The sequence below is a fragment of the Convolutriloba macropyga genome, chromosome 12, assembly GCF_964194025.1.
Source record: "Convolutriloba macropyga chromosome 12, txConMacr16.3, whole genome shotgun sequence".
NCBI classification, from domain to species: Eukaryota; Metazoa; Xenacoelomorpha; order Acoela; family Convolutidae; genus Convolutriloba; species Convolutriloba macropyga.
In genome coordinates, this window is record NC_134479.1 from 14,502,976 (window position 1) to 14,523,781 (window position 20,806).

The following is a 20,806-nucleotide window of genomic DNA, read 5'->3' on the forward strand; positions in this document are numbered from 1 at the left end:
TTTTTCAACAAATGCTTAGAAACCAAGAAACAAACCAAGAAATTGAACCCAAACAACTACAGACCAACATCTTTGCCAGTATTTTCTAAAGTGATTGAGAAACTAATTTTCGAGCTCTTTATGTAATTTTATAAAATATGAAACTATAATTCCTAGTCAGTACGGTTTCAGAAGTAGGCGAAGAACTGTCGAAGAAATTGCTCAAGTGGTAGGCATTATGCGATATATCATAAGCAATAATGAATAACTGTGTTGTGTGTTCCTTGACCTGAGTAAAACTTTTTATACTGTTGAGCATGAGACATTACTAAGAAAACTATTACTAGGAATGTGGAATTAGTTAACTTTGGTCAATAGTTGGTGAAAAAAGTGAGCTATGTACAGTCAGGGTGCTCAAGATGATCGATTAATAGTCGAGTACAACATTTGTAATCCAGCCAAAAATCGCGAACAGTTCTGCTAATAGTAATTTTCGATCGAATACGATTTTCATTAACAATTTTGCTCAAGAATATTGTTTGCTCAAATCTCATTTTGACTCTTTGTTTCCATAACGACTGGGCGTCAAATTTATTCAAAATTTTCAACTAATCAGAAATGCAGACAATGATTTGATATGAAGAAATCGTTTTCTATTTAAGTTGAAATTGCTAAGTTTGTTTGTCTTTATTGAGAACACTGTTTGTGAGACTGATTCTATGTTGATTGTTGGTTTTCGTCCGTTTGTTTGGCTTCTGTCTCTCCACGCGAACACTCTCGTTCACACTGTCTATCAACTCGTGGATCCTGTCAAATAAGGAAATAATCTTGAGTATTGGTATTTGAGTGATTTATTTCTTCATCTGTTCATCAGCTGTTTCACCATTTAACAAAAAACAGTCCGTCACTTCAGCAGGAAAAAAGTTTTTCACTTCGAGTACTTTCCTTAGCATACAGCTCGGTTTCTTAACATGAAGTTCACTTTAGTCCAATTCCGCTTAGAGGGAGGAGGAATTATATACTAAAAACGTTTTTTCGTAGGACGACAAGAGCTTGTTATAACCAGAAACCACACACAACCATTGATTGCTGTTTGTCCTTTTTGAACAGTTACCTAGATTACAGCATTTGTAAATAAATGATTTTTATGCCAATTTTCGCCATTTTTGGGGTCAAATTGAGACAATTCCAAGAAGGTAAAATAATTTTTGTTTAAAACATTACTTTACTGCCATTTACTTAATCAAATCATGATATTTGCTAAATTGTTTTATACAACCCCATTGTTATGGTATTTATCTAGCTTGGCCCTGAGATTGCCAATTTTCAAAACAAAATATCTTTCTTACCGTTTTTTAAAAAACCGGATGGTTTTCATGTCTTCCTAAGCCTGTTAATTCCTCCATTTCAGTTGGTCGTTCATTTACTGGTGAATTTTGGTATCAAAATAAATTTTAATTTATTTCCCATTGTCAAATTTTAACATTCGATTCTATAATTTTTGACTTTTAGCTAACCTATTTGCTCAAAAATCAGAGACAATTACAGTATCTAGCTGCTACTTTGTAGTTTGTATCTAGTGCTACAATTACAACAAAAAAATACAAACTCGAAAACTTTTCTGATATTGTGCAGGAAATATGGCAATCCTTCTATAATTCTTCAACATTTCTCCAAAAAATTGTCTAAAAGGAGGCTTGGTAGTGTGTGTTTGCAAATAATATTCCGACCCACGCTCATCCTAATTTTTTGTCTTACTTGCATAACATATAAAGCATATATATGAAATCATCAAAATACAAAGGAGTAACTCAAGCATTGTATCCTTTGAAGGATTCTAAAAGGATGAAAAACAGGTATATCAAAAATTTTAAAATCAGTGAAGTAATATTTTTTTTTTCACTAGAATGGACAAATTGAACTTAGTCAAAAATTTCAAAAAAAAAATGAAAACAACTCTTAGTCAATTTCTCACTAACAACAATCATAGCAAAGATATACCTGTCTGTAGTCAAAGCCTCGCTGTCAACCTCATTAGAGGAAGAGTGTTTGTTTGTAAACTAAACATAAACTAAAAGACAATGAAAAACAATGAAAAACTATCAAAATGAACGTCTCCGAGCAAATTCGTTTTTATTTAGTCATTAAATGTAATGTAAGCGTTCAAGCTACAACATTTTTCACGCCAAATAGATTTATTGTTAGCTAGCTAAACAGAAACATGTGTTTACTGACACTAGGAACTATACAAAGCGAACAACAAACATGGGCAAACCTCAAAAATCACTCTCTCGTTTTGAAAAATAAATTATTGTCATATTTATTTCCAATTGCTTAAACTGAGTTAACATCAAGAAATCATGTCTGCCACAATATGGGGGTTTGCAGACTTCACTAAAAAATTGAATAACGGGACATCAAAATAATTACAAGAACCGACACAAATGAAACACTCATTATCTTTATTGAAAAAAAATTAAAGCTGATTTTGTAGAAGCCAATTGATTTTGATTTAAACTGCATATTATATGCAATAATGCTTCACTATAGAATCGATGAGATTTGTTGTTATTACGACTATGTGACAGGACAATCAAAACAAAATACGCAAAGTTAATTAATAATTTTTGTGACGTTATGGTGATAAAGTCATAAAAGTCAAAGCTATTAAATTAAAACAATAAATAGATTTGATTATGCTATACTAAAAAAATGAAACTTCTCGTTAAGGATACTATTTTGAGGACAACCAGATATAATACTAATACAAGCAGCAATCGAAAATTCACTAATCTTTTGCCAAATCATATCTTAAAAGACACAAACAGTTAGCTGCCAATTAAAGTTTGGCATCCGGTTGAAAAAATAAAGAACTTTGAACTACTGGTTTTTCTAAATCTCTTTTTTACTCCGAACTGACTGAAGTCATCTCTAAATTTTGAGTTCTTCTGGTCAGCAAAAGTTCAGTGAAAACCGTAAAACAGTTCTCAAAAAGACTTCTACCAGAAATCCAAATTCTTACGGTTTTGAAATTGAATCCAAATTAAGTTAATAAACTTACTATCGACTACACAAAAAGACTGATAGTCAAGAGAGAATACGACTGTACATACCAACAAAACTATTAGAAGAAATAAAAAAACACAAAAAGAATACCAATTTTTCTCGAAAGCTGTTAGTTTTAATGTTTGCGCAACTAATTTCAAGCTAATAAATGCAATCTACTTGTCGTCAAAAAACACAATGAATTTACTCGGATCCAATGAGAGACAAATTAACGAACAATTGTAGAACAATAATTATGAATTTAGCAAAAATTATTCTTTGAACGTAATTGCAATCAAACTTAAACATAGCCGGCACATTGCCGAAAAATAGCCGCAGTGGACCCAAGTTTCAAAAAGTGTTCTAACTTGCTGTGCAGTTTGTTAGACTCTTAAAAAAATTAATTCAGCTTTTGAACTGAAAGCTATTAAACTTACTTAATATTGATGTCAGCTAGCATTAGCTCTAATGAACTTTGATAATCTAATGCACTATGACTGAATTACTGAGCTTCATCGGTTAATCATATTTCTTTTGATTTTGCTCTTTTGAGTTTGACTGTATTCACTAGATTGCGTAATTCAATTGCGTGAAAGAATTTAAATTCCATTCCGTTCAAACAGTGAGTGAGTTATGTCAGAAATAAAACCTGAAAATTGTGACTTATGCAAAAGGGAAAACGTGATCAAAAGGATTTTTAAAAAAAGAGAGCGCCTAAATAGGAACCGTTGACGATGGAAATTAATGGAACAAATGGACATATAAAGAACTTTCCACCCTTTTGAGTGATTCATAGATAATATCGGGAAAATTCTTTTCTTGTTTCAACTAAGAAACACTTAAAAGACGCTCAAAAGACAACGAGGCCGGCCAAAAAGCAAACGAACTTTAAAAAATAAATAATAAATACTGTTGAACATAAATTGCGTATGAGTCAACCTTAACCATTGCAAACTTACCTGGGGTACGCAAATTTCGCTGTGTCGGAAGTTCAATGAAAGCTGGAAAAACGTCTCGCTATTTTTCCAGTATTGCTGTTTCTCAAGGTACAAAACTGTTTAAATTTTTTATTCTTTCTTAGAAGTTTAATGGGCCAGTCACTAACACGGAGCTTGTTAATCAGGCAAAAAGAACTCAATATCAAAGGACAGTACTAAAAAAACTGCAAATGTCAGTTTCGTATGAAGTTTTAAATACAGTATAGAAGTCAATAAAATATGGAAAAATATGACCAGTCAAACTGCAAAGCTCACAATTTTATGAGATCGGAGAAGTAATTTCGGTAAAAAAACATAAAACTATAACATAAAACTCTCTCTAGAAACGTAAAAAAAGCTCCAACGCCAAATTCTCACTTTACTTTAAAAGTACTACAAAGAACGCAAAGTTTTTGCATTTAATTACACGCTGCTTTCTTCACAACTAAAGCGGTACTAACAATACTACTTCAATTTGGTTTCCTAATGACATAAAAAAATATAAAAAAGCTTAAACAGATCATACTAAAACCCTTGTTTGGAAAGTTCGAGTGAAAGCAGCCTTAATTTAGGCTTACAAGTTTGGTTGCAGCAATTTTTAGGTCTCTATATGCGGCAGATTTTAACAGAGAGTGTTAGAACACACATTTGACTAAAAGATCTTGGTATGAAAAAAGATTGATTTTTCGCCATTTTAAGCGCTAGACGAAAAATTCGGACTCCGCAGTTCAAACTGTCTCTATATTTAAAGGTGAATCCAAAAACACTATTGTTAAAAATATTAAAATAATTAGGCATAATCATATTTCGAGCAAAAATTACAAAAAGGTGAACAAAAAACGGAACTAAGCCAAAAGTCCATGAATTTGACCCTCCATAATTATTCAAATTACACGAAATTTTGAAAGGTTGTTTGATAACCAGGTTGTTCGAAGTAATTTTATGGATTCATAAATTATCTTTGATAGAAAAATATGCAAAATATGTGTCGTTTTTAGTTAATTATTTTCTGAATAATTTGTTTTTACCATTCACTTCTCTTTTTTCCTAAAAAAACCAACAGTAACTAATATGCCAACTGATAAGCGAAAGTTTGAAATGCAAAACGGGAAGCTGAATTCGTTCTCCTTGGCATCTTCTCTTTAATGTAATTTTTCTTTCACTTTTTGAAAGCTTGATTTTGAGTTCAAGTTTAACTCTTTAGATAATATAAAAAACATTATATAGCGATACAACAAATTCTGCAGATAGCTTTAGCGATTGGACGAAAAACCAAAAAATCATGGACATTATTTTTTTCCTTTTCTATTTATACGAGTTGCAGGATTCCTCGAATCTGTTGTTATTTGACAACTTGGCAACCGAATGGAAACATAACTGACTAAAGATGGATTAATTGCTCTCGAACTATAGACCAGAGATTTAATTTGGTGATGTAGCTCAGATTTTTGTGGGTGCAAAAACGTGCACTGATAGGCGTTCAATCCCACAACCTCCCGGATAGCAGTCGGACACCTTAACCACTACACTACAACTGCTTTGTTACTCAACCGCTAAAAACCACTTTTATATTAGCAACAAATTTCATTTCAGAATGAGTGACATTGAAATTACTCAAAATGAAGAACTGAAGCGTGAAGAAGTCACTTGAGAAGTCACAGAATGTTCTAGAAGAGAAGCGCAAAAATGGACAAGCAAAAATTTTGCATAAAAAACCAACACGTTTACTATAATTGCCTCAAATTTCGTTCGCGAGAAATTAGAAAAAATGTTTCAACAACTTTTTTGCACTACTCTCTCAGAGTGAAGCATGATGAACAAAACCTACTTTGGTTTTCTCTCTGTTCCCTTTGCTTAAACTTTCATTCAGCGGATGCACATAAACCCTTGTTTTCACGGGCCACATTGACTTCTACATCCTGTTTAACAACCACAGGATTGATTGTAAGAAAGAGATCACTATAACTCCTCGAGTCGTAGAAATGATAGCTCCAAAATAATAGCCAGTTGAGTAGATCACGGTCGCTATCAAACAGAAGTTTAAGTAACTTGAAACCACTCCAAAGTCTTCATGCGACAAACTGAATTTTTTTTAACCTCCTTTGGGGGAAAAAACAATAACTATAATAAGATAGTCCTGAATATACGAAGCCGATAATAATAAGAAAGAATAAATAACCATACCCTTCAGATTGCCGTAAAAAACCAGCGTTGATTGCCAAAACCCCGAGCAACTGCTGTTTAAAAAATTAAAAGCGCATTGAGCGGAGTGAGGGCAAAATATAACTTGTCTAACGATTTCGAGCAAAATGCCGAACTAGCAATTAAAAACGAAACAAAATTTCAATTGGTGAACTAAAAACTTAACGAGACGATTGCTGATCAACAATCAAAGGCATTGAAAAACAAGACTATAAGAGTCATTGGAGGTATAGCCAATTTATTGTGACACAAACTTACATCAATTTTTTTAAAAAAATACCTACAAAAGGAAGCCGCAGAATATATTAAAGTGGTAGACGATAAAGATAACACACTTCGTTATTACAGAGGTTAGGAAACCAGACAAATAATAAAAGCAGAGTTCAAAAGCAAACTGATTTTTCAGAAAACAATACTGCTATTAACAGAAAAAACATTAACGTTGACCTTCAAGTAAAAGTATTAAGAAAGATATTTGTAATTAGGTCTTTTTTGACGGCCAATAATACTGGTATAAATTTATTCTTAAATGACAGGACATCAAAAAAAGCAACAAAAACTGTTAAAACTCAAAAAAATCACTAATTCATTAATAGGTAAGTTTGAATTAGAAAAATAAAACGCTATAGCTGAAAAAGTAATTTACTTAATTTATGTCTTGCTCTAAAGCCGATAAAAAATGTCATTAATGATATCCAGTGGCAACACAGCAAAAACACAATTAACAAAGCCAAAAGGGGGGTTACAAATTTTGTAGTTTTTTTTGCTGCAGTATTTAATCTCTTAAAATATCCGCGAATTATGTGATCAAAATTTTTGTTTTTTTTTTAAAAAAGGAAGATTTAGCGCAGTAATTTTAACGCAGTATGTTAATTGCAGTTAGCATAGACTGCTAAGTTTCAACGCAGTAAGCATAGATGTGCTAAGGCCCTGTCCTTCATATATTCACTTTTTGAAAGTGAGTGTAAAAAAAATGAGAGAGAGCCAGATTGTACAATATATGCGATCATTGTCACAATCTGCTCTACTTTAATTGTTCCGACCCACGCAGTAGAGGGAGGAACTAAATGATCAATTGCGTTTTTCTATTAATTTTCAAAAATGTTCAAAGTGTTATCCAATTTCTTTTCCATTAATTTTCAAAATTTTCAAGAGAAAAATTTCTAAAATGTTCAAATAATGTTCTAAGTTTGAAAACAAATTGCTTTCAATATTTTTCTTACTTTTCTTTCAATCATTCAAGCTTCAGATTGTTAACAGATCGTAATTATAACTATTGTAAAAATTATGGGACATGATCACTAAGTTCAAACAATTTTTTTGATATTGCATTATTTACATGTTTCAACCATGTCGTGTCGTGGAAAACACCAGACCAATAAAGTGATTAAGGATGCCTGGGAATCAATACGAAAGTTGAAAAAAATTAAAACAAATGCAATGGTAAAGACGAAATTGACTTAAGGCAATAATTTTAATTAAGCTAAGCGTGCTTCGAATAAACTTTTTGTTCTTCCGATCTTTTGATTATTGTGTTAATCAAGCCATTTACAACTACTGGTTTAATAAATTTTATCCCTTCATTGTTCCACTAGTAATAAACAGCAGTAGAACAGTTTTCCCAATTCGAAAAAAAACATTTCCGGGGTAACCTGTGCAGGTAGAGAGGAGGGGCGCCACAAATTGGATCAGGATACAGGTCCCCTGCCAGTTTGTTGGATCCAAATGATTTGTCCTTTGATTTCCCGTCCAATGACTGTCGAGGACGCCACTTGTTGGTGCTTTTCTCTTCAACAATGAAAAAGATTGTTACAGCAATCAGATGGTTTCATGATTGGAAACTACTCAAAATTAAATGGCGAGGACCGACTCACTGGCATCAAAATGTACAACCAACAATTTTGAATTTTGCAAGACGTATTATGTGGGAGAAGGCAAAAATGATTTTCATATAGTGTTTTCTTTTATTCCCAGTACAATTATAATTTTTTGGGTTCAACCCGTTTAATCAGTCATACTAAATTGTCATAAGAGTAAGAATGGCTCGCAGCTATAAGAGAATTTTAAATACATAATCAGTACACGTTGACCTAAAGGTGAGGTTTTTAAAACAACACTGTGTCTTGTTGAATGTGCATTGAACGCAATTGCCCTAAAACCCATGGGCGCTGACCCATCGCATTTAGGCGCTATAGAATCCAATCGTTTTCTACTTGCAAACAGTGCGGAATTCCGTCACCTTATGGCATTGTGGAAATAGTTCTTCATAAATGGTACATTTGCGCGCAGTCCTATGTCAGTGCAAAATGGTCACGTTGGCTAACGGAGTATATAGCTGCTCCCAACCGTTAATCTACTTGACAGACAACTACCGAGCATCACCTGATGAACGGCGACTATTTGTGGATGGTCGAAGAAGGCAAACCTAGGGTTATTATCCCACAGTTCGCATTGAAGAACCCACTAGGTTTCTGACGTCGTTGCACACTCGGCCGTCTTGCTTAGGTCATATGGATCAGTCGCGGTTTTACTTGATAAGCTATTCTCGATTAATCCATAATCGTGTTCCTGGCTGAACAATGTTACCGGCCAAATAAAATGAGCTCTTTTGTGTAATAAAGCCATTAAGCGACAAACTATTGCTTCATCTACAGTATGTAACAAACAGTTTAAATCAAATTGCATTACAAATTAAAGCAATTCAACAACATTCAAACCACTTTTTAATGCCTTACAGTCCTGAACATTTAGACTTTAAAAACAAATCGTTGACCAATCGGGGACGAAAATGCATTTAGATGAAAAAAATGCTAAAAAAGTCTGATTTTGAGATTTACTTTGATGTTGAGCGTTTTTTGTCGTAATAATAACACTGAAAAACTGCCTAATCTCAGCGTCATGGCGAAAAGGGGCCACCATTACACTTTTCTTCTACATCTATCGAACTTCCTACATCAGTGAACGGTGAACATTGAGGCCCCGCGAAACGTTTTCCACTACTGATTGGACTTTGATAAATATCACTATAGGATACCTCGACAGTACGTTTATTAACGACAACTAGGAGGTTATCAACCACACTGTACGAAGGAACGTTGACATCGGGTGACCAATCCAAGCAAATTTGGCAAACAAATTAACACTTGTATCTAGTTGCAATTCAAGTGCAGCTTAACATGAAGATCCGGAACTTCAATTTCACGTTTACAAATGATTGAAAAAAAATGTTTATGTTTCAACGAGTCAAGTACTTTGCAGTAGTAAAAAAATGAAGAATGTTTGATAGTTCTTTTTAAAGTTTTTTATAAGCAATTCTGGTTTCACTTTCTGGAAAAATGAATCAGACTATGGATTATCTGTAGAAGTTTGCTATGGTTGCTTCCTACCATTAAGAAACTGAGTAAAATCTGCAAACCGTGCCAAAAAAAACTTATCTCATCTTGAAAACACTTGTCCGCCCAAAGATTGTTGCACTTGACAATAGTGTCAGATCTTAGTATTGCGCAAAACAAATTAGCAACGCGTTATTTCTGAGTGAAATTGTGACTAAGCAAGGAAATTACTGCGTCATCTAGAATGCGTAACAATTCTTTCCTATCAATTTCTGTCACCCTGTACCCTCAAATTCACTTTGTATTGCATAGTAGTTCCAGAACGTGCATTTATTACAATTTTTGTTATACGCAATCATAAGCTAAATCAATTCCATTCTGTTTAGACTTAGTTTTTTTAGGCTTTGAAAAACTATCGATGACCGATCTGGGTTGAAAGTGGGCTGCGACATAAAACCTGCTGACAAGGTCAAGCTAGGTTTGCCGCTCTTAAGCTGGGCGCTTTTTTTGCCTTAATGTTTACACTGAACAATTGCTTTATCTCGACTTGATGACGAATTGAAATTGAACATCCAAAGGAGTGAGTTTCTCCTCATCACTAGATCTTGAGTCCTTCAGTTGATAATTGTTTCATTAGAAAGAACGAGCGCAATATACTGTAAGACGTAATGAGCTCTAGGCTAAACTTACAGCGTTAATTCTACACCGCTTACCGGCTCCCGTTAAAAATGCGATTGTTTATTGCATTCTTCAAAAACTTTCGAGAGATCACTTTTAATTTTTTGATATTGAGTAGTATCGCAGTAGCTTTACAGGAAAATTCGATCTGAATTTGCTCGACTTTTAAATAACACCAAGGCATAACATGTGGTTTACAAACTAAGCGTTTTTTGTAATTTTGAGCAAAAGTTGCAAAATGTACTTTATCTCTACTTTTTCGCTCTCTAAATAACAAAAAAAACAAAACTCAACATCATGCCTCGGGCTACTAAGCTGCTAAGATTTATGTTCTGACAAGTAATGGTCTACTTGGGGGATCAAAATAACAGGAAATTTGAATCTATTCCCCCCCACACACTCAGATTTGTGGGCATATAACTTTTACGCCCCCAGGCGCACGTGCTATTTTTGACCTAATAACGTGCTATATGACAACACACAATATGTAACTGGGGGCATAAAAACACAGGGGGCCGAAACAGAATAATCTATAATTTTGAAGAACCATCAAAAACTAACATTGTAACTTTGTAACTTGAAGCAATGCATAGTAATCATTTTTTATACAACAGTTGTTCCTTACCCCGCTCTGAAATCTGTGGTAATGAGTTGGGAGATATGTCGATGTACTTCACGTTTTTCCTCTCATATTTCTCAGCTGCTGTTTCTCCGCGCTCTAATACACTGTCCATTGATGACCTAAAACAATGTATACACTTGGTATACGGGTAAGAAGCCTAGTGCAGGAGGGGCAGAATAGATCTCAAAAATTCTGAACGCCCACCCCTGAGCTATCACAGTTTTACTTTCACAAATAGTAAACAAGCTACAATTACTGTGAGAACGAAGGGTGGAAATTTTTGAGATCCCCCCTCCCCCAAGCTTAGTGGGTATGTAACTTTCACGCCCCCGACTCACGTGCTATTTTTTACACAGCTACGTGCTATATAGCAACACATAATTTTTAAGTGGGGCAATAAAAACACTGGCGTAGATCCAAGTTATATTGGGGGAGTTGTGATTACAGACATAATGTCCTGAAAAAGCGGATTTTTTCGAAACTTACTCAAGACTGTTTGACCGTTTCACAGTTGCCTGGCCTTCCAACTTCTCAGAATTTTGTCTCTGCTTTCTGTGAAACAAAATTGACAATCTGTGACTTGAAGGAGACACTATTTCCCCATCTTTTGTAGCGATGAAGTTCTTGGAACGAACTTTAATGCCTTTTGCCAAACTAATTTCTTCCTTGTGGTCGAGTGACGTCATTGTTTCTCTTCTGTTGACAGTTTGACCTTCGGTTTTGTTCACATTGCCGTTCTCTAAGTTGTGTGTTGAAGTGCAGTTGAGATATATTGGGTTGCAGAGGTTAAAGGGGACCATTGAACGACTTTTGGAACAGGTAAGGGTACGGTATTCAGGACCATCGTAAACTGCAAAATAAACAAGTGACAATACCATGAAAAAAAGAGAAACTGGCGAAAAATTATTAAGAATTTGTCATTTCCAAAATGACAAATTCGCTGAATTTATGCGCTGAATTTATGCTGGGAGGTGCGCTGAATTTATGTTTAAATTCAGCGATGAATTTATGCTTAAACAGAAGGAACCGTTGGCGTACTTCACTCATTTTCAAAGAAAAGATATTTTTTTTAATTTTTCAACAAAATGTCCGAAATTTTTAATGAATTTTATTCGCAAGTCACAAACCAACCTGCATTTTTGATACGCACGGAATCGCAATGCAAGTCTTGGCTCTCACTGTCTTCTTGCTTTGATTTGGTGTCGGCTGCTGCCGCTGCTCGGATGTCGGCAGTTTCGGCCCTGGCCGAGTGGGCGGAGGAACTGCTGGGCTTGTTATACACTTCAACTGGAATGTTCTGCTTAGGTTGGGAATCAGCTCTGAAATTATTGCCCGTAAATTGAATCATTTCTCCCGGGTCGAGGTTTTTGGGTGATTTTTTGTAAGAAATGCGATGAATGCGCTGAACGCTAATTCATTGAATACAACGCAAAAAGATGCAAGAAATACGCGGTGAAAATTGTTTATTTTCACCTCACCGCATTTCTTACGAAAATTCACCGCCAAACCTGGAACCGCGCTTGATATCGCAAACAATTTTACTGGTCCTGAATTATGCAAACAGAAACAGCTCTTACGAAATCTGTTTTATTTTCGCATTATTTAAACTTGAATTCTAATCGGGCCGTGTTTTACAGTGCACATTAAGCCATTCAACTTACCCATCAGTATGTACTGCTGACTTCTTCCGGCTACCCTGACCACTTTTTGCATCCTTGTTACAGCTGATCAAAAAGTCTGTTACGTTTTCCATTGTAACCCTAAAACGCACAGTGCTTCATTGTCCCGACCCCCACTTAAGTGTGGAGGGAGGAACTATATACTCAAATGGGTTTTTTTGTTCAGACAATTTCGGCCGATCGATATATTCATCGTAGAGAGTTGTGAGTGGTATCATTAAAAAGCACGTATATCTTAGAATATGGAACTAAAAAAATTTTTTCGATATTCGTTCTTTACAGAGAGTAGGGAGTTATCGAGGTTTAAAGTTTTGTGAATATTGGACAGTTTTATTCACTTTTTCTGTAAGTTTTGCTAAAATCTGGCACAATTATGCTAACATTATTTAAGATATGTTAACATTTTTAACAGTAGAGTAGAAATGTTACCGCAGCAATAACGGTAGCGACAGAAGAGCGTTGCTGAATTGTTTTATTGTAGTTTTTTTGGCTGAAAATTTTAATATAATTTTCAAAATTCAGACTTTCTTCTTCAAAAATTGCAGAAATATACTTTTTCTGTTCTTTTTTTAAATTTTTTTCCAAAAATGGAGACCTAAAAACCTCTGAAACAATCTGTTGAAACTCCAAAATAGTTGAAACTCGGCGCCCTATAAAATTCTTTTGGAATTAAAGTTTTGCTGCTTTTTACAAATTTAAGTCGATAATTATTCAAAGAGCATCAACGTCTTTTTTTAATATTCGAAGTATACCACTCAAGAATTGGTCTAATTCGCAAATATTTTGAAAAATTGAACAGTTTGTTGGGTGCGCGGCAAAATCAGGGATAGGTATGATATCGTCATGGATTCTTACAATCAGAAATTTTGGAATTTTTGTTTTGGTGCTGCCTTTTTTCAAAATATTTTGCTTTTGTTTTTCACGTTAATTACTGAGAAATTTATTAACATGGCACCATTAATGGCAGCTCCCATTTATATATAATTGAAGCCGAATCTAGACATAGTTTGTTTTCAGAGAACATCATGGTTTTTACGGCTTTAAAGGCAAATTTTATTAAACTTTAACTGAATTCTTGTGTTTTGCCATCAATTGTTATTATTTTTGCTGTCCGATTACTAAGTTTAGACATTAAATGACCCAAACGGCTTCTTCAAGAAGTGTAAGTGAACCTCTTACGTGCATTTGGTTGTTACCTTATAATTTTTATGTCATTAAATATATTTATTAGGTAAATTTAAGTGTTTTTTGAACTTGTAATTTTTTTATAATATTTTTTGTCAACTTTTAGACTAATCTGAGTAAATACAAGTCAAATATTTTCTTATAGAGTAGAAACTAATTTGTATTATTGTGTAGGATTGTTCTACAAGGACGATTTCTTGTTTTTGGTACTACGAGTTTTATTACAGGATTTTGTGACTTTTGTGCACATTTTCCCATTTTTGCTTCTTTTTTTGTTTCTTGGGTAAATTTTTGGTTCAGTTGACTACCTATTCGAAAAACGCGTCACTCATTCGTAATTAGATGCATGTATTGTTTTCATAACAAATGGTTTTAAGTGTGGCCACACCGTTCTCTTGCAGATTTTGGCAGAGCTTTTTTGCTATGTTTTTGTTGTTAGTTTTTGTAGTCGTAAGCCAAATATTGGGTAATTAAAGGTCTTAGTGAACAACTATGGAAATTTGAATTAATTTAATAACTGATATCAGTATATAGCAAAAATTTTTATTGACTTTCAAATTAAATTTTTTCAAAAAAAAACTATTATTCAACCTATCCCTTTTTGTTTTGGTTTGCGTTTTTTTTCGTGTTTTACAATGTTGTACATTTTTTAGATTTTTGTTTTTTTTACAGTATCATTATAATGGGCGGTTCTCTTGTCAATTGAAAAAAAACAAAATCGACATTTTTCATTGTTTTTGTGAACAGATTGATGTTTAACTGGCTGGGACATCGTTTTCGTGCAAATTTTTTCGTGCAATTTCTTTTGCGGAAATTTTCTGCCTGTAATTGTCGTTATTTTTGTAGTCGTATTACTTATCCTGGATAAAGAAAGATCTCAGTTGCTCTCTCTGAAGGTATAAAATAATCTTTCAAGGATTTCATTTCATGCATAATGCTTCGAATCAGTTTGTCGATAATTCTTTTCAACAAAAAAGCAATGTTTAGTAAAACTTTGACCTTTTGCTCATTTCTTGTCGACTTGTTACCACGTCGCATTGAAGAAAAGTCCCATATTTTTTCTATTGAAGTACAGGTTATTGTTCTTTAGCATAAATGTTATCTGATGCCATTTTGGTTTGGTTATTAATGGTTTTCAATAAATAGACAACGAGTTTTGATCGTAATTAAGTTTTGTAATTATTTGTTTTTTATCGCCTTATTTTCTGGTAGTCATATGATGGTAGTTTCGGGTCTCATCAGCCCTCTAATGTAGATTGTTTTATTCATTTAGCAGTTTGTTGAACGATATGTTGATATGTTAATTTCTCTATTCTCTTTAAGTGAAAAATGTAGATGAGCGGGGTCGGAACTTTATTTGCGAACGCACATTACCGAGCCTCATTGTTAATCATAAAAACCATTTAGCCTAATTATTTCCGAAAATATCATAATACGTTCTCACATGTTTTGCATCGAGTTTTCGTCCAACGAATCAAACTTTGAAAACTTCTGCTCGGGTTTGTAGTTTGAAAATAAATCAGCGATGTGAATGTTCGAGAAATCGGCAGAAGCCTCACTTTCTCTTCGGGTTAAATCTTCCGATTTTTGCTTGTTCGGAACCTGTTTCGACGTTTTGGACTGTTTCGGCGACCTCATTGATTCTCGGTTTTTTGACATTTTCGGCTTACTTGCCTTCGACTTAGAGAAAAGATAAAAATCTTTAATACAAACAGGTTTTGCAGCTGTTAGGGTATCGGCTGATTTTGAGACACTTGTAACATGTTGATGAGCTGATTTTTGAGGAGAACATGGACTTGAGAACTCGAAGTTTTGACTTTTTGGAATATTTGATTGGGAATTTTTTGTGCCTCTTTGACCTTCGACATCAGACGTTATTTTTGACCTTGAATGACCGGGGACGTCATTTGATCTTGAATGACCTGTTGTTTCATTTGACCTGGACTGACTTGTTACGTCATTTGTTGCGTCTGTTGATTTGAGCGTCTGTTTTTGCTGAAGTTTTTGTTCTATCGAATCAATAAATGGAAGTTTTCGTTTTCCCATATTTTGTCGGGGATTACGATTGTTATTCGTCGATCCATTTCCAATAGTGGTTTGTTCTTCCAGTTCAATTTCTATTATGGAGTAAGAATTCTGGCCCTGAGCGCCGGAAACGTTTGTTTGGTTAGCTTGGGTGTTAATTGGCGACCCGGTGAAGTAAGTTTGCTGCTCTGGATTGATGAAAGAGAATTCACGACCTGATGGACCAGTTTTGAGGTGAAGGTTTTTCAATTCCCTCATTGCTTCATCGCGAGCTAAAATGTGGAACAAAATAACAATATAATTTAGGGCCATATTCACAAATCGATCCCATAATCGATTACGTTAGTCTAAAAACATTCGTTCAGTTTATAGAGAACAAAATATATGATATGAAACAAAAATTATAAAATTTTTCCAATGATACACTCACTAAAATCATAATTCTTGGAAATTTAAATTAAACAAGGCGGATCGCTTATATGCTAACACTTATTGCCCTAACAAAAAAAAACAAAAAAAATGCTACGTTAAATTTTTATATAGCAGATGTTAATTCTCAGTTATGTAATTGAACATTGTTGTGCTCCTTCAATTAGTAAAAAATTGTCAATATAATTTACCCTGAGCGGGAGACAATGACTACCTTGTAAGATCATGAGGGAATATTGTAGAAGATTGTTCTTTTAAGAGGGATCTTATAAGTTTTTAAAATTCTTAAAAAAAGATGGTTATCTTGTGAGATCTTACAAGACGAATGACTATCTTGTAAGATTCTTGCGAGTTTGTTCTGGTTGATCTGCGATCTCAATGGTTCTTTTTAACGCATTATCTGTTGCTTAACTCATTGAAAAGTTGCAAAATTGTTGCGCATATTTGAGTAACTTTATGCTTTGGAAAATATCTTTACATGATAAAAAAATTCAAAATTTTTTGCTTCAGTGCAAAATCACTAATTTTTAATTTTGATATAAAAGCAGAAAATTGCAACTTCAAAAAAAAGAACGCTCATATCGGATTCTTTGATAACTACTAATAATGATAAATTTTTAAAAGATATCTCATTGATTTTCTAGTTTTAGACCATTGAAGAAACTTTTTATTGATTATCGTCATATATCAACCATCTTCAAATTTGATTTTGCCCAGTATAGTTCTCAAGGTTGAACGGCTGCCTTGTATAGTCCTTGTAAAACGAATTTTAATCTTTTAAAAAATTTAATAGACGAACGTCTATGTTCTCAGATTCTTGTAGGAGGGATGCTCATCGTGAAAAATTTACAAGATCCTACAAGATTACCACCATTTCACCTGGATAGAGTTGTTGTTGCAGAGTTTTAAAAAAGGTTACATTTTGTGCAAAATATTTTTATGTTTGATTGCTGATATCTTATCTGAAGATGAAAATGGAACAATTAGGCAGTGGTTAATTTCACTGAAAGTTCAAAAATCATTTATGAAATGTATTTGTTGAGTTTATAGTCCTTTGTGCACTTTCTCACAATTGCAAAATAAAACTTAAAAATCAGTTGGTATCACCATATGTAAAATACCTACGTGTTCAAAATATAGGTGCCAAAAACATCGAGTTTTAAAATTTCGGTATGTCAAAAAAGTAAATGAAAAGATTTATTGGAAAGTAATGGAATTCAAAATAAGGCATATGCTTGCTAGTTAACACACTGTCTCAGCTATTTGTGAAATTCTAGAACAGAGACTTCGCGAAAATAGAAATCAACATAAAAATCTTTATCGAGGATTCTTTTGTCAGAAGAGAAAAGGAAACAAAACAAAATTTAAAATCAAAACGAGCATTTTTAAAATTTCAAAGCAGATTTGCTTATTAGCATCAAGAACATATGTTGGTAAGGCTTCCACTTAACATCAACAGACCGTTTCACTCTATTGAATTTTTCAGGTATACAGCCGAGGAAAAAACGACGTACAAAATCAGATTTTTTTTGGAAATCTGATTGAGAGAAAAAAACATTTTCATCATTATATCAAAATTTTTTGCTTTCAAAAGTAATAAAAATGTCTGATCCAAGATGGGAATCTTGATTTAAAGTCAAGCTAAATTTTGTATCCCTTCAACGACAGACTGTTTCCATGAGTTCAGCTACTACGGCGACTTTTGGTTCACGCGCCCAATGAAATTTAAGAAAAACTCACCCATCATTGCTTTCAACTTGTATATGGCCACACTGTAAAGAGGATCAACTTTCTTCAACTTCTCGAGATGTCGGCACAAAGCCGAAATCTCTTGTCGAGAAGCGAACAATTTCTTGGACATAACTGCGTTATTCGGATCATTTCCCGCAACTTTTCCATTTTTGTCGTGTATCGTCGCATCTTTCACTATCGTCCGTTTCTTCCTACTAACCAACGCAATCAACTTTTCCAATCTGTGATTTTGACCGTACGGTTTTAGAGTCGGATTAAAGTCGTGTCGTCGAGCGAAGTAAGATTCGGTTTTGGGCATTTGGCCGCCAGGCCCGAGCTCGTTCTCAACAACTAGGCGTATTTTGTCGTTGCCAATTGTTGTAATTGGGAACTTTGACTGGTAAGCAATCGCAGCAAAGTCTGTGAAGGAAACCCGGCCTGAACAAAATAGCCCGTCGGTTGAAAATGATGATGATTGCTGACCTTGTAAAGTGCTCGTGTTAGAATTAGAATTGTGTGTAGTATTATTGGAACTGCTCATAGCTAGTTACTGTTGAGAGCTAACTCGCAAGTAATTATGAATACATTTTGTATAGTTTTCTGAATAAATCTTGCAGTTTTCAATTCCTAATTGCTATAATTTTGTTAAATTCTCCAAAATATTCCAAATCTGCAATTTGCGTTTATTTTATGAGGGAAGCTAAAAGTTTGTTAGTTAAAGATCAATTGTAGCGATGACGATATATTGATAAGGTGAACTCGGAAACTATTAAAAAGGGGGCCGCCGTTATATTATAAAGTTTTACGAGATTTTTGAATAAATAATGATACGCAAAAAAGTGTCCACTTATGATGAATTTTGGAGAGTCTTTGGAATGAAAATCCATCTTGGTTAGCAATCAGAAAATAAAGGAAACAAAAAGCAGACAGAAAAAAAAGAAAGCAACGCACAAAAACTGAAATTTGAGGAAGACAAAGTATAATATTTCAATGTCATCTTAAAAATGTTTGTTTATATCAGATAAAACTTAATTCTGAGAAAACCTTCCTAACGATTTTTTAATCGTTAGATTAAATTTTAAACTATGTTATTACTTGGAAAAATATCATAACATAATAACTGGGAAAAACAAATCGAGCTGTGGATGCTAAAGCAATAGAGAAAATTTAGAAAAAGGAAAATGGTTGAAACGTCATTGAAATGTGGGAAAATTAATCTTTAACAAGGAGAAATGGTAGTCTATGTATAATGAAGTAAACGGTTCCTGAATAATCATAATTGGAGACCATACTTAACGTTCTCACACCAAATAACATGACAGAGATTTATTGCACACCAATTAGCCGAAAGATACAATAAACAAAAAAGCTTTTCCCCAAAATTTGCGGCTTATCGCGTTACGTATAGCCCCAAATGCAAACATGCACACACTCTATGCTTAAACACATACGTATAGGCCTTCCGCCTCAGTGCTATTACAATTTATGTTGCGAAAGTTTTTTTTGTTAGGGAGGGGGAAGGGGGAGGGGAGGGGGAGGGGGGTTGCTGTTTTACTATAACCCCATCATCAGAACTGAGGAAACCACAAGCAGCTAAACTTACCTCATTTACTTCGCGTCACGTACTTCTGCTCTTATTTTTAGACAAAAATGCTCATCAAATATTAAGAGGGAAAAAAGTTTGAACAAACAAGCTAGCAAATATTAAATACTACTTTATTCATGGAATGCCGTCTGAAAATTAATGGTCTCTAAAGCAAATTACGGATTCCATCATAGCGGTTTAAAGAGAGAAATTAAAGTATTTTTCCACATTTCGAGGCGAAAAAGGGGTTATATTCTATATTGAATGTTTTCTGTTTTCCCTTTCTGCTTTTCTGCACCCCCTCCCCCCCTTATAGTTAGCGCATATTATTGCTACCCCCCCCCCCCCCCCAGGCGCACTTGCCATATTTTTACATAATGATTTAGTATGTAATAGCACTATGGCCTATAAATGGTGGTGGTGGTGGTGGTGGTGGTGGTGGTGGTGGTGGGGGGGGGGGGGTGCATAACTTACTGGAGGGGGCGGCACGAACGGAAAAGTTTCCTATCGCTACCAAATTGTTACGATTCTAATAGAAAATAGGTATTTGTTTGTCACTAAGACTTGAACGTCTTTTTTATTAAATTTTGCTTCTGACTTCTGAGCATTCAGCCATTTGTCACACTGGGTCCTAAAAGTGCACCTGTCCTGCTGTGAACAAATTGAGAATGTGATTTGAACAATCGACCACTGCGCACAAAAGGGGCCAAAAACATAATCATTATTATAATGTATTATGGATATTTAAAGCGTGTTCTCAGCATTGTAAAATTGTTACACACAAAGAGCTTTTGATTTTTAGAGAGGGCTTTGAACGTTTGAAAATCCGTCCCTTATGATAAATTTTTAAACAGGTTCAAAAGCCGTACAATTTTTGTAGGTGGAAATTTTGACTTTGATACTTTTGGAATTAGCTTGGTAAAAGCAGCTGCGTTGAATTTGGTTTGTGGATTCCAGCAGCTAGAATTTTTTAAGAGACAACAGTTTATATGCCAACATGATTAGAACCAATCATGACCATGGATGCATCATCAGAAAACAGTTTTACAAATGGGGAATATCTTTTATATATATATATATATATATATATATATATATATATATATATATATATATATATATATATATATATATGTATATAGGTCATTGGTTGACTAGACAACAAAAGGCACTGTTCCAAGAATTTCTAATGCTTGGGCTATTAAAGCTAATAAATTTTCGATAAAAAATCATTTACTTTTCCTTTTGAACACGTGCATATTAGAAAATATTTTTACTGGAAAGTTCAAGAATTGTTTTTGCGAGACGTGTCTACAAAGAAGGAACGTAAACGTTTG

The 20,806-nt window shown here is 34.1% G+C and overlaps 1 protein-coding gene across 2 annotated transcripts; it reads right to left on the reverse strand.

The window, feature by feature from the left end:
- Window positions 1-573: 573 nt before the first annotated feature.
- Window positions 574-19,576, reverse strand: LOC142351121 (uncharacterized). 2 transcript variants are annotated; one of them, XM_075403215.1, is made up of 9 exons: window positions 19,488-19,576; window positions 17,894-18,322; window positions 15,144-15,996; window positions 12,497-12,595; window positions 11,967-12,154; window positions 11,322-11,685; window positions 10,839-10,954; window positions 7,856-7,991; window positions 574-786 (listed from the first exon to the last, which is right to left on the reverse strand). In XM_075403215.1, the coding sequence occupies exons 2-9, from the start codon at window positions 18,201-18,203 to the stop codon at window positions 651-653; spliced, it is 2,202 nt and encodes a 733-aa protein (XP_075259330.1). In that variant the 5' UTR covers window positions 18,204-18,322; window positions 19,488-19,576; the 3' UTR covers window positions 574-650. The 2 variants fall into 2 exon arrangements, with proteins under 2 accessions (XP_075259330.1, XP_075259329.1); XM_075403214.1 differs by lacking the exon at window positions 19,488-19,576 and having other exon boundaries at window positions 17,894-19,133.
- Between the last annotated feature and the right edge of the window lie 1,230 nt (window positions 19,577-20,806).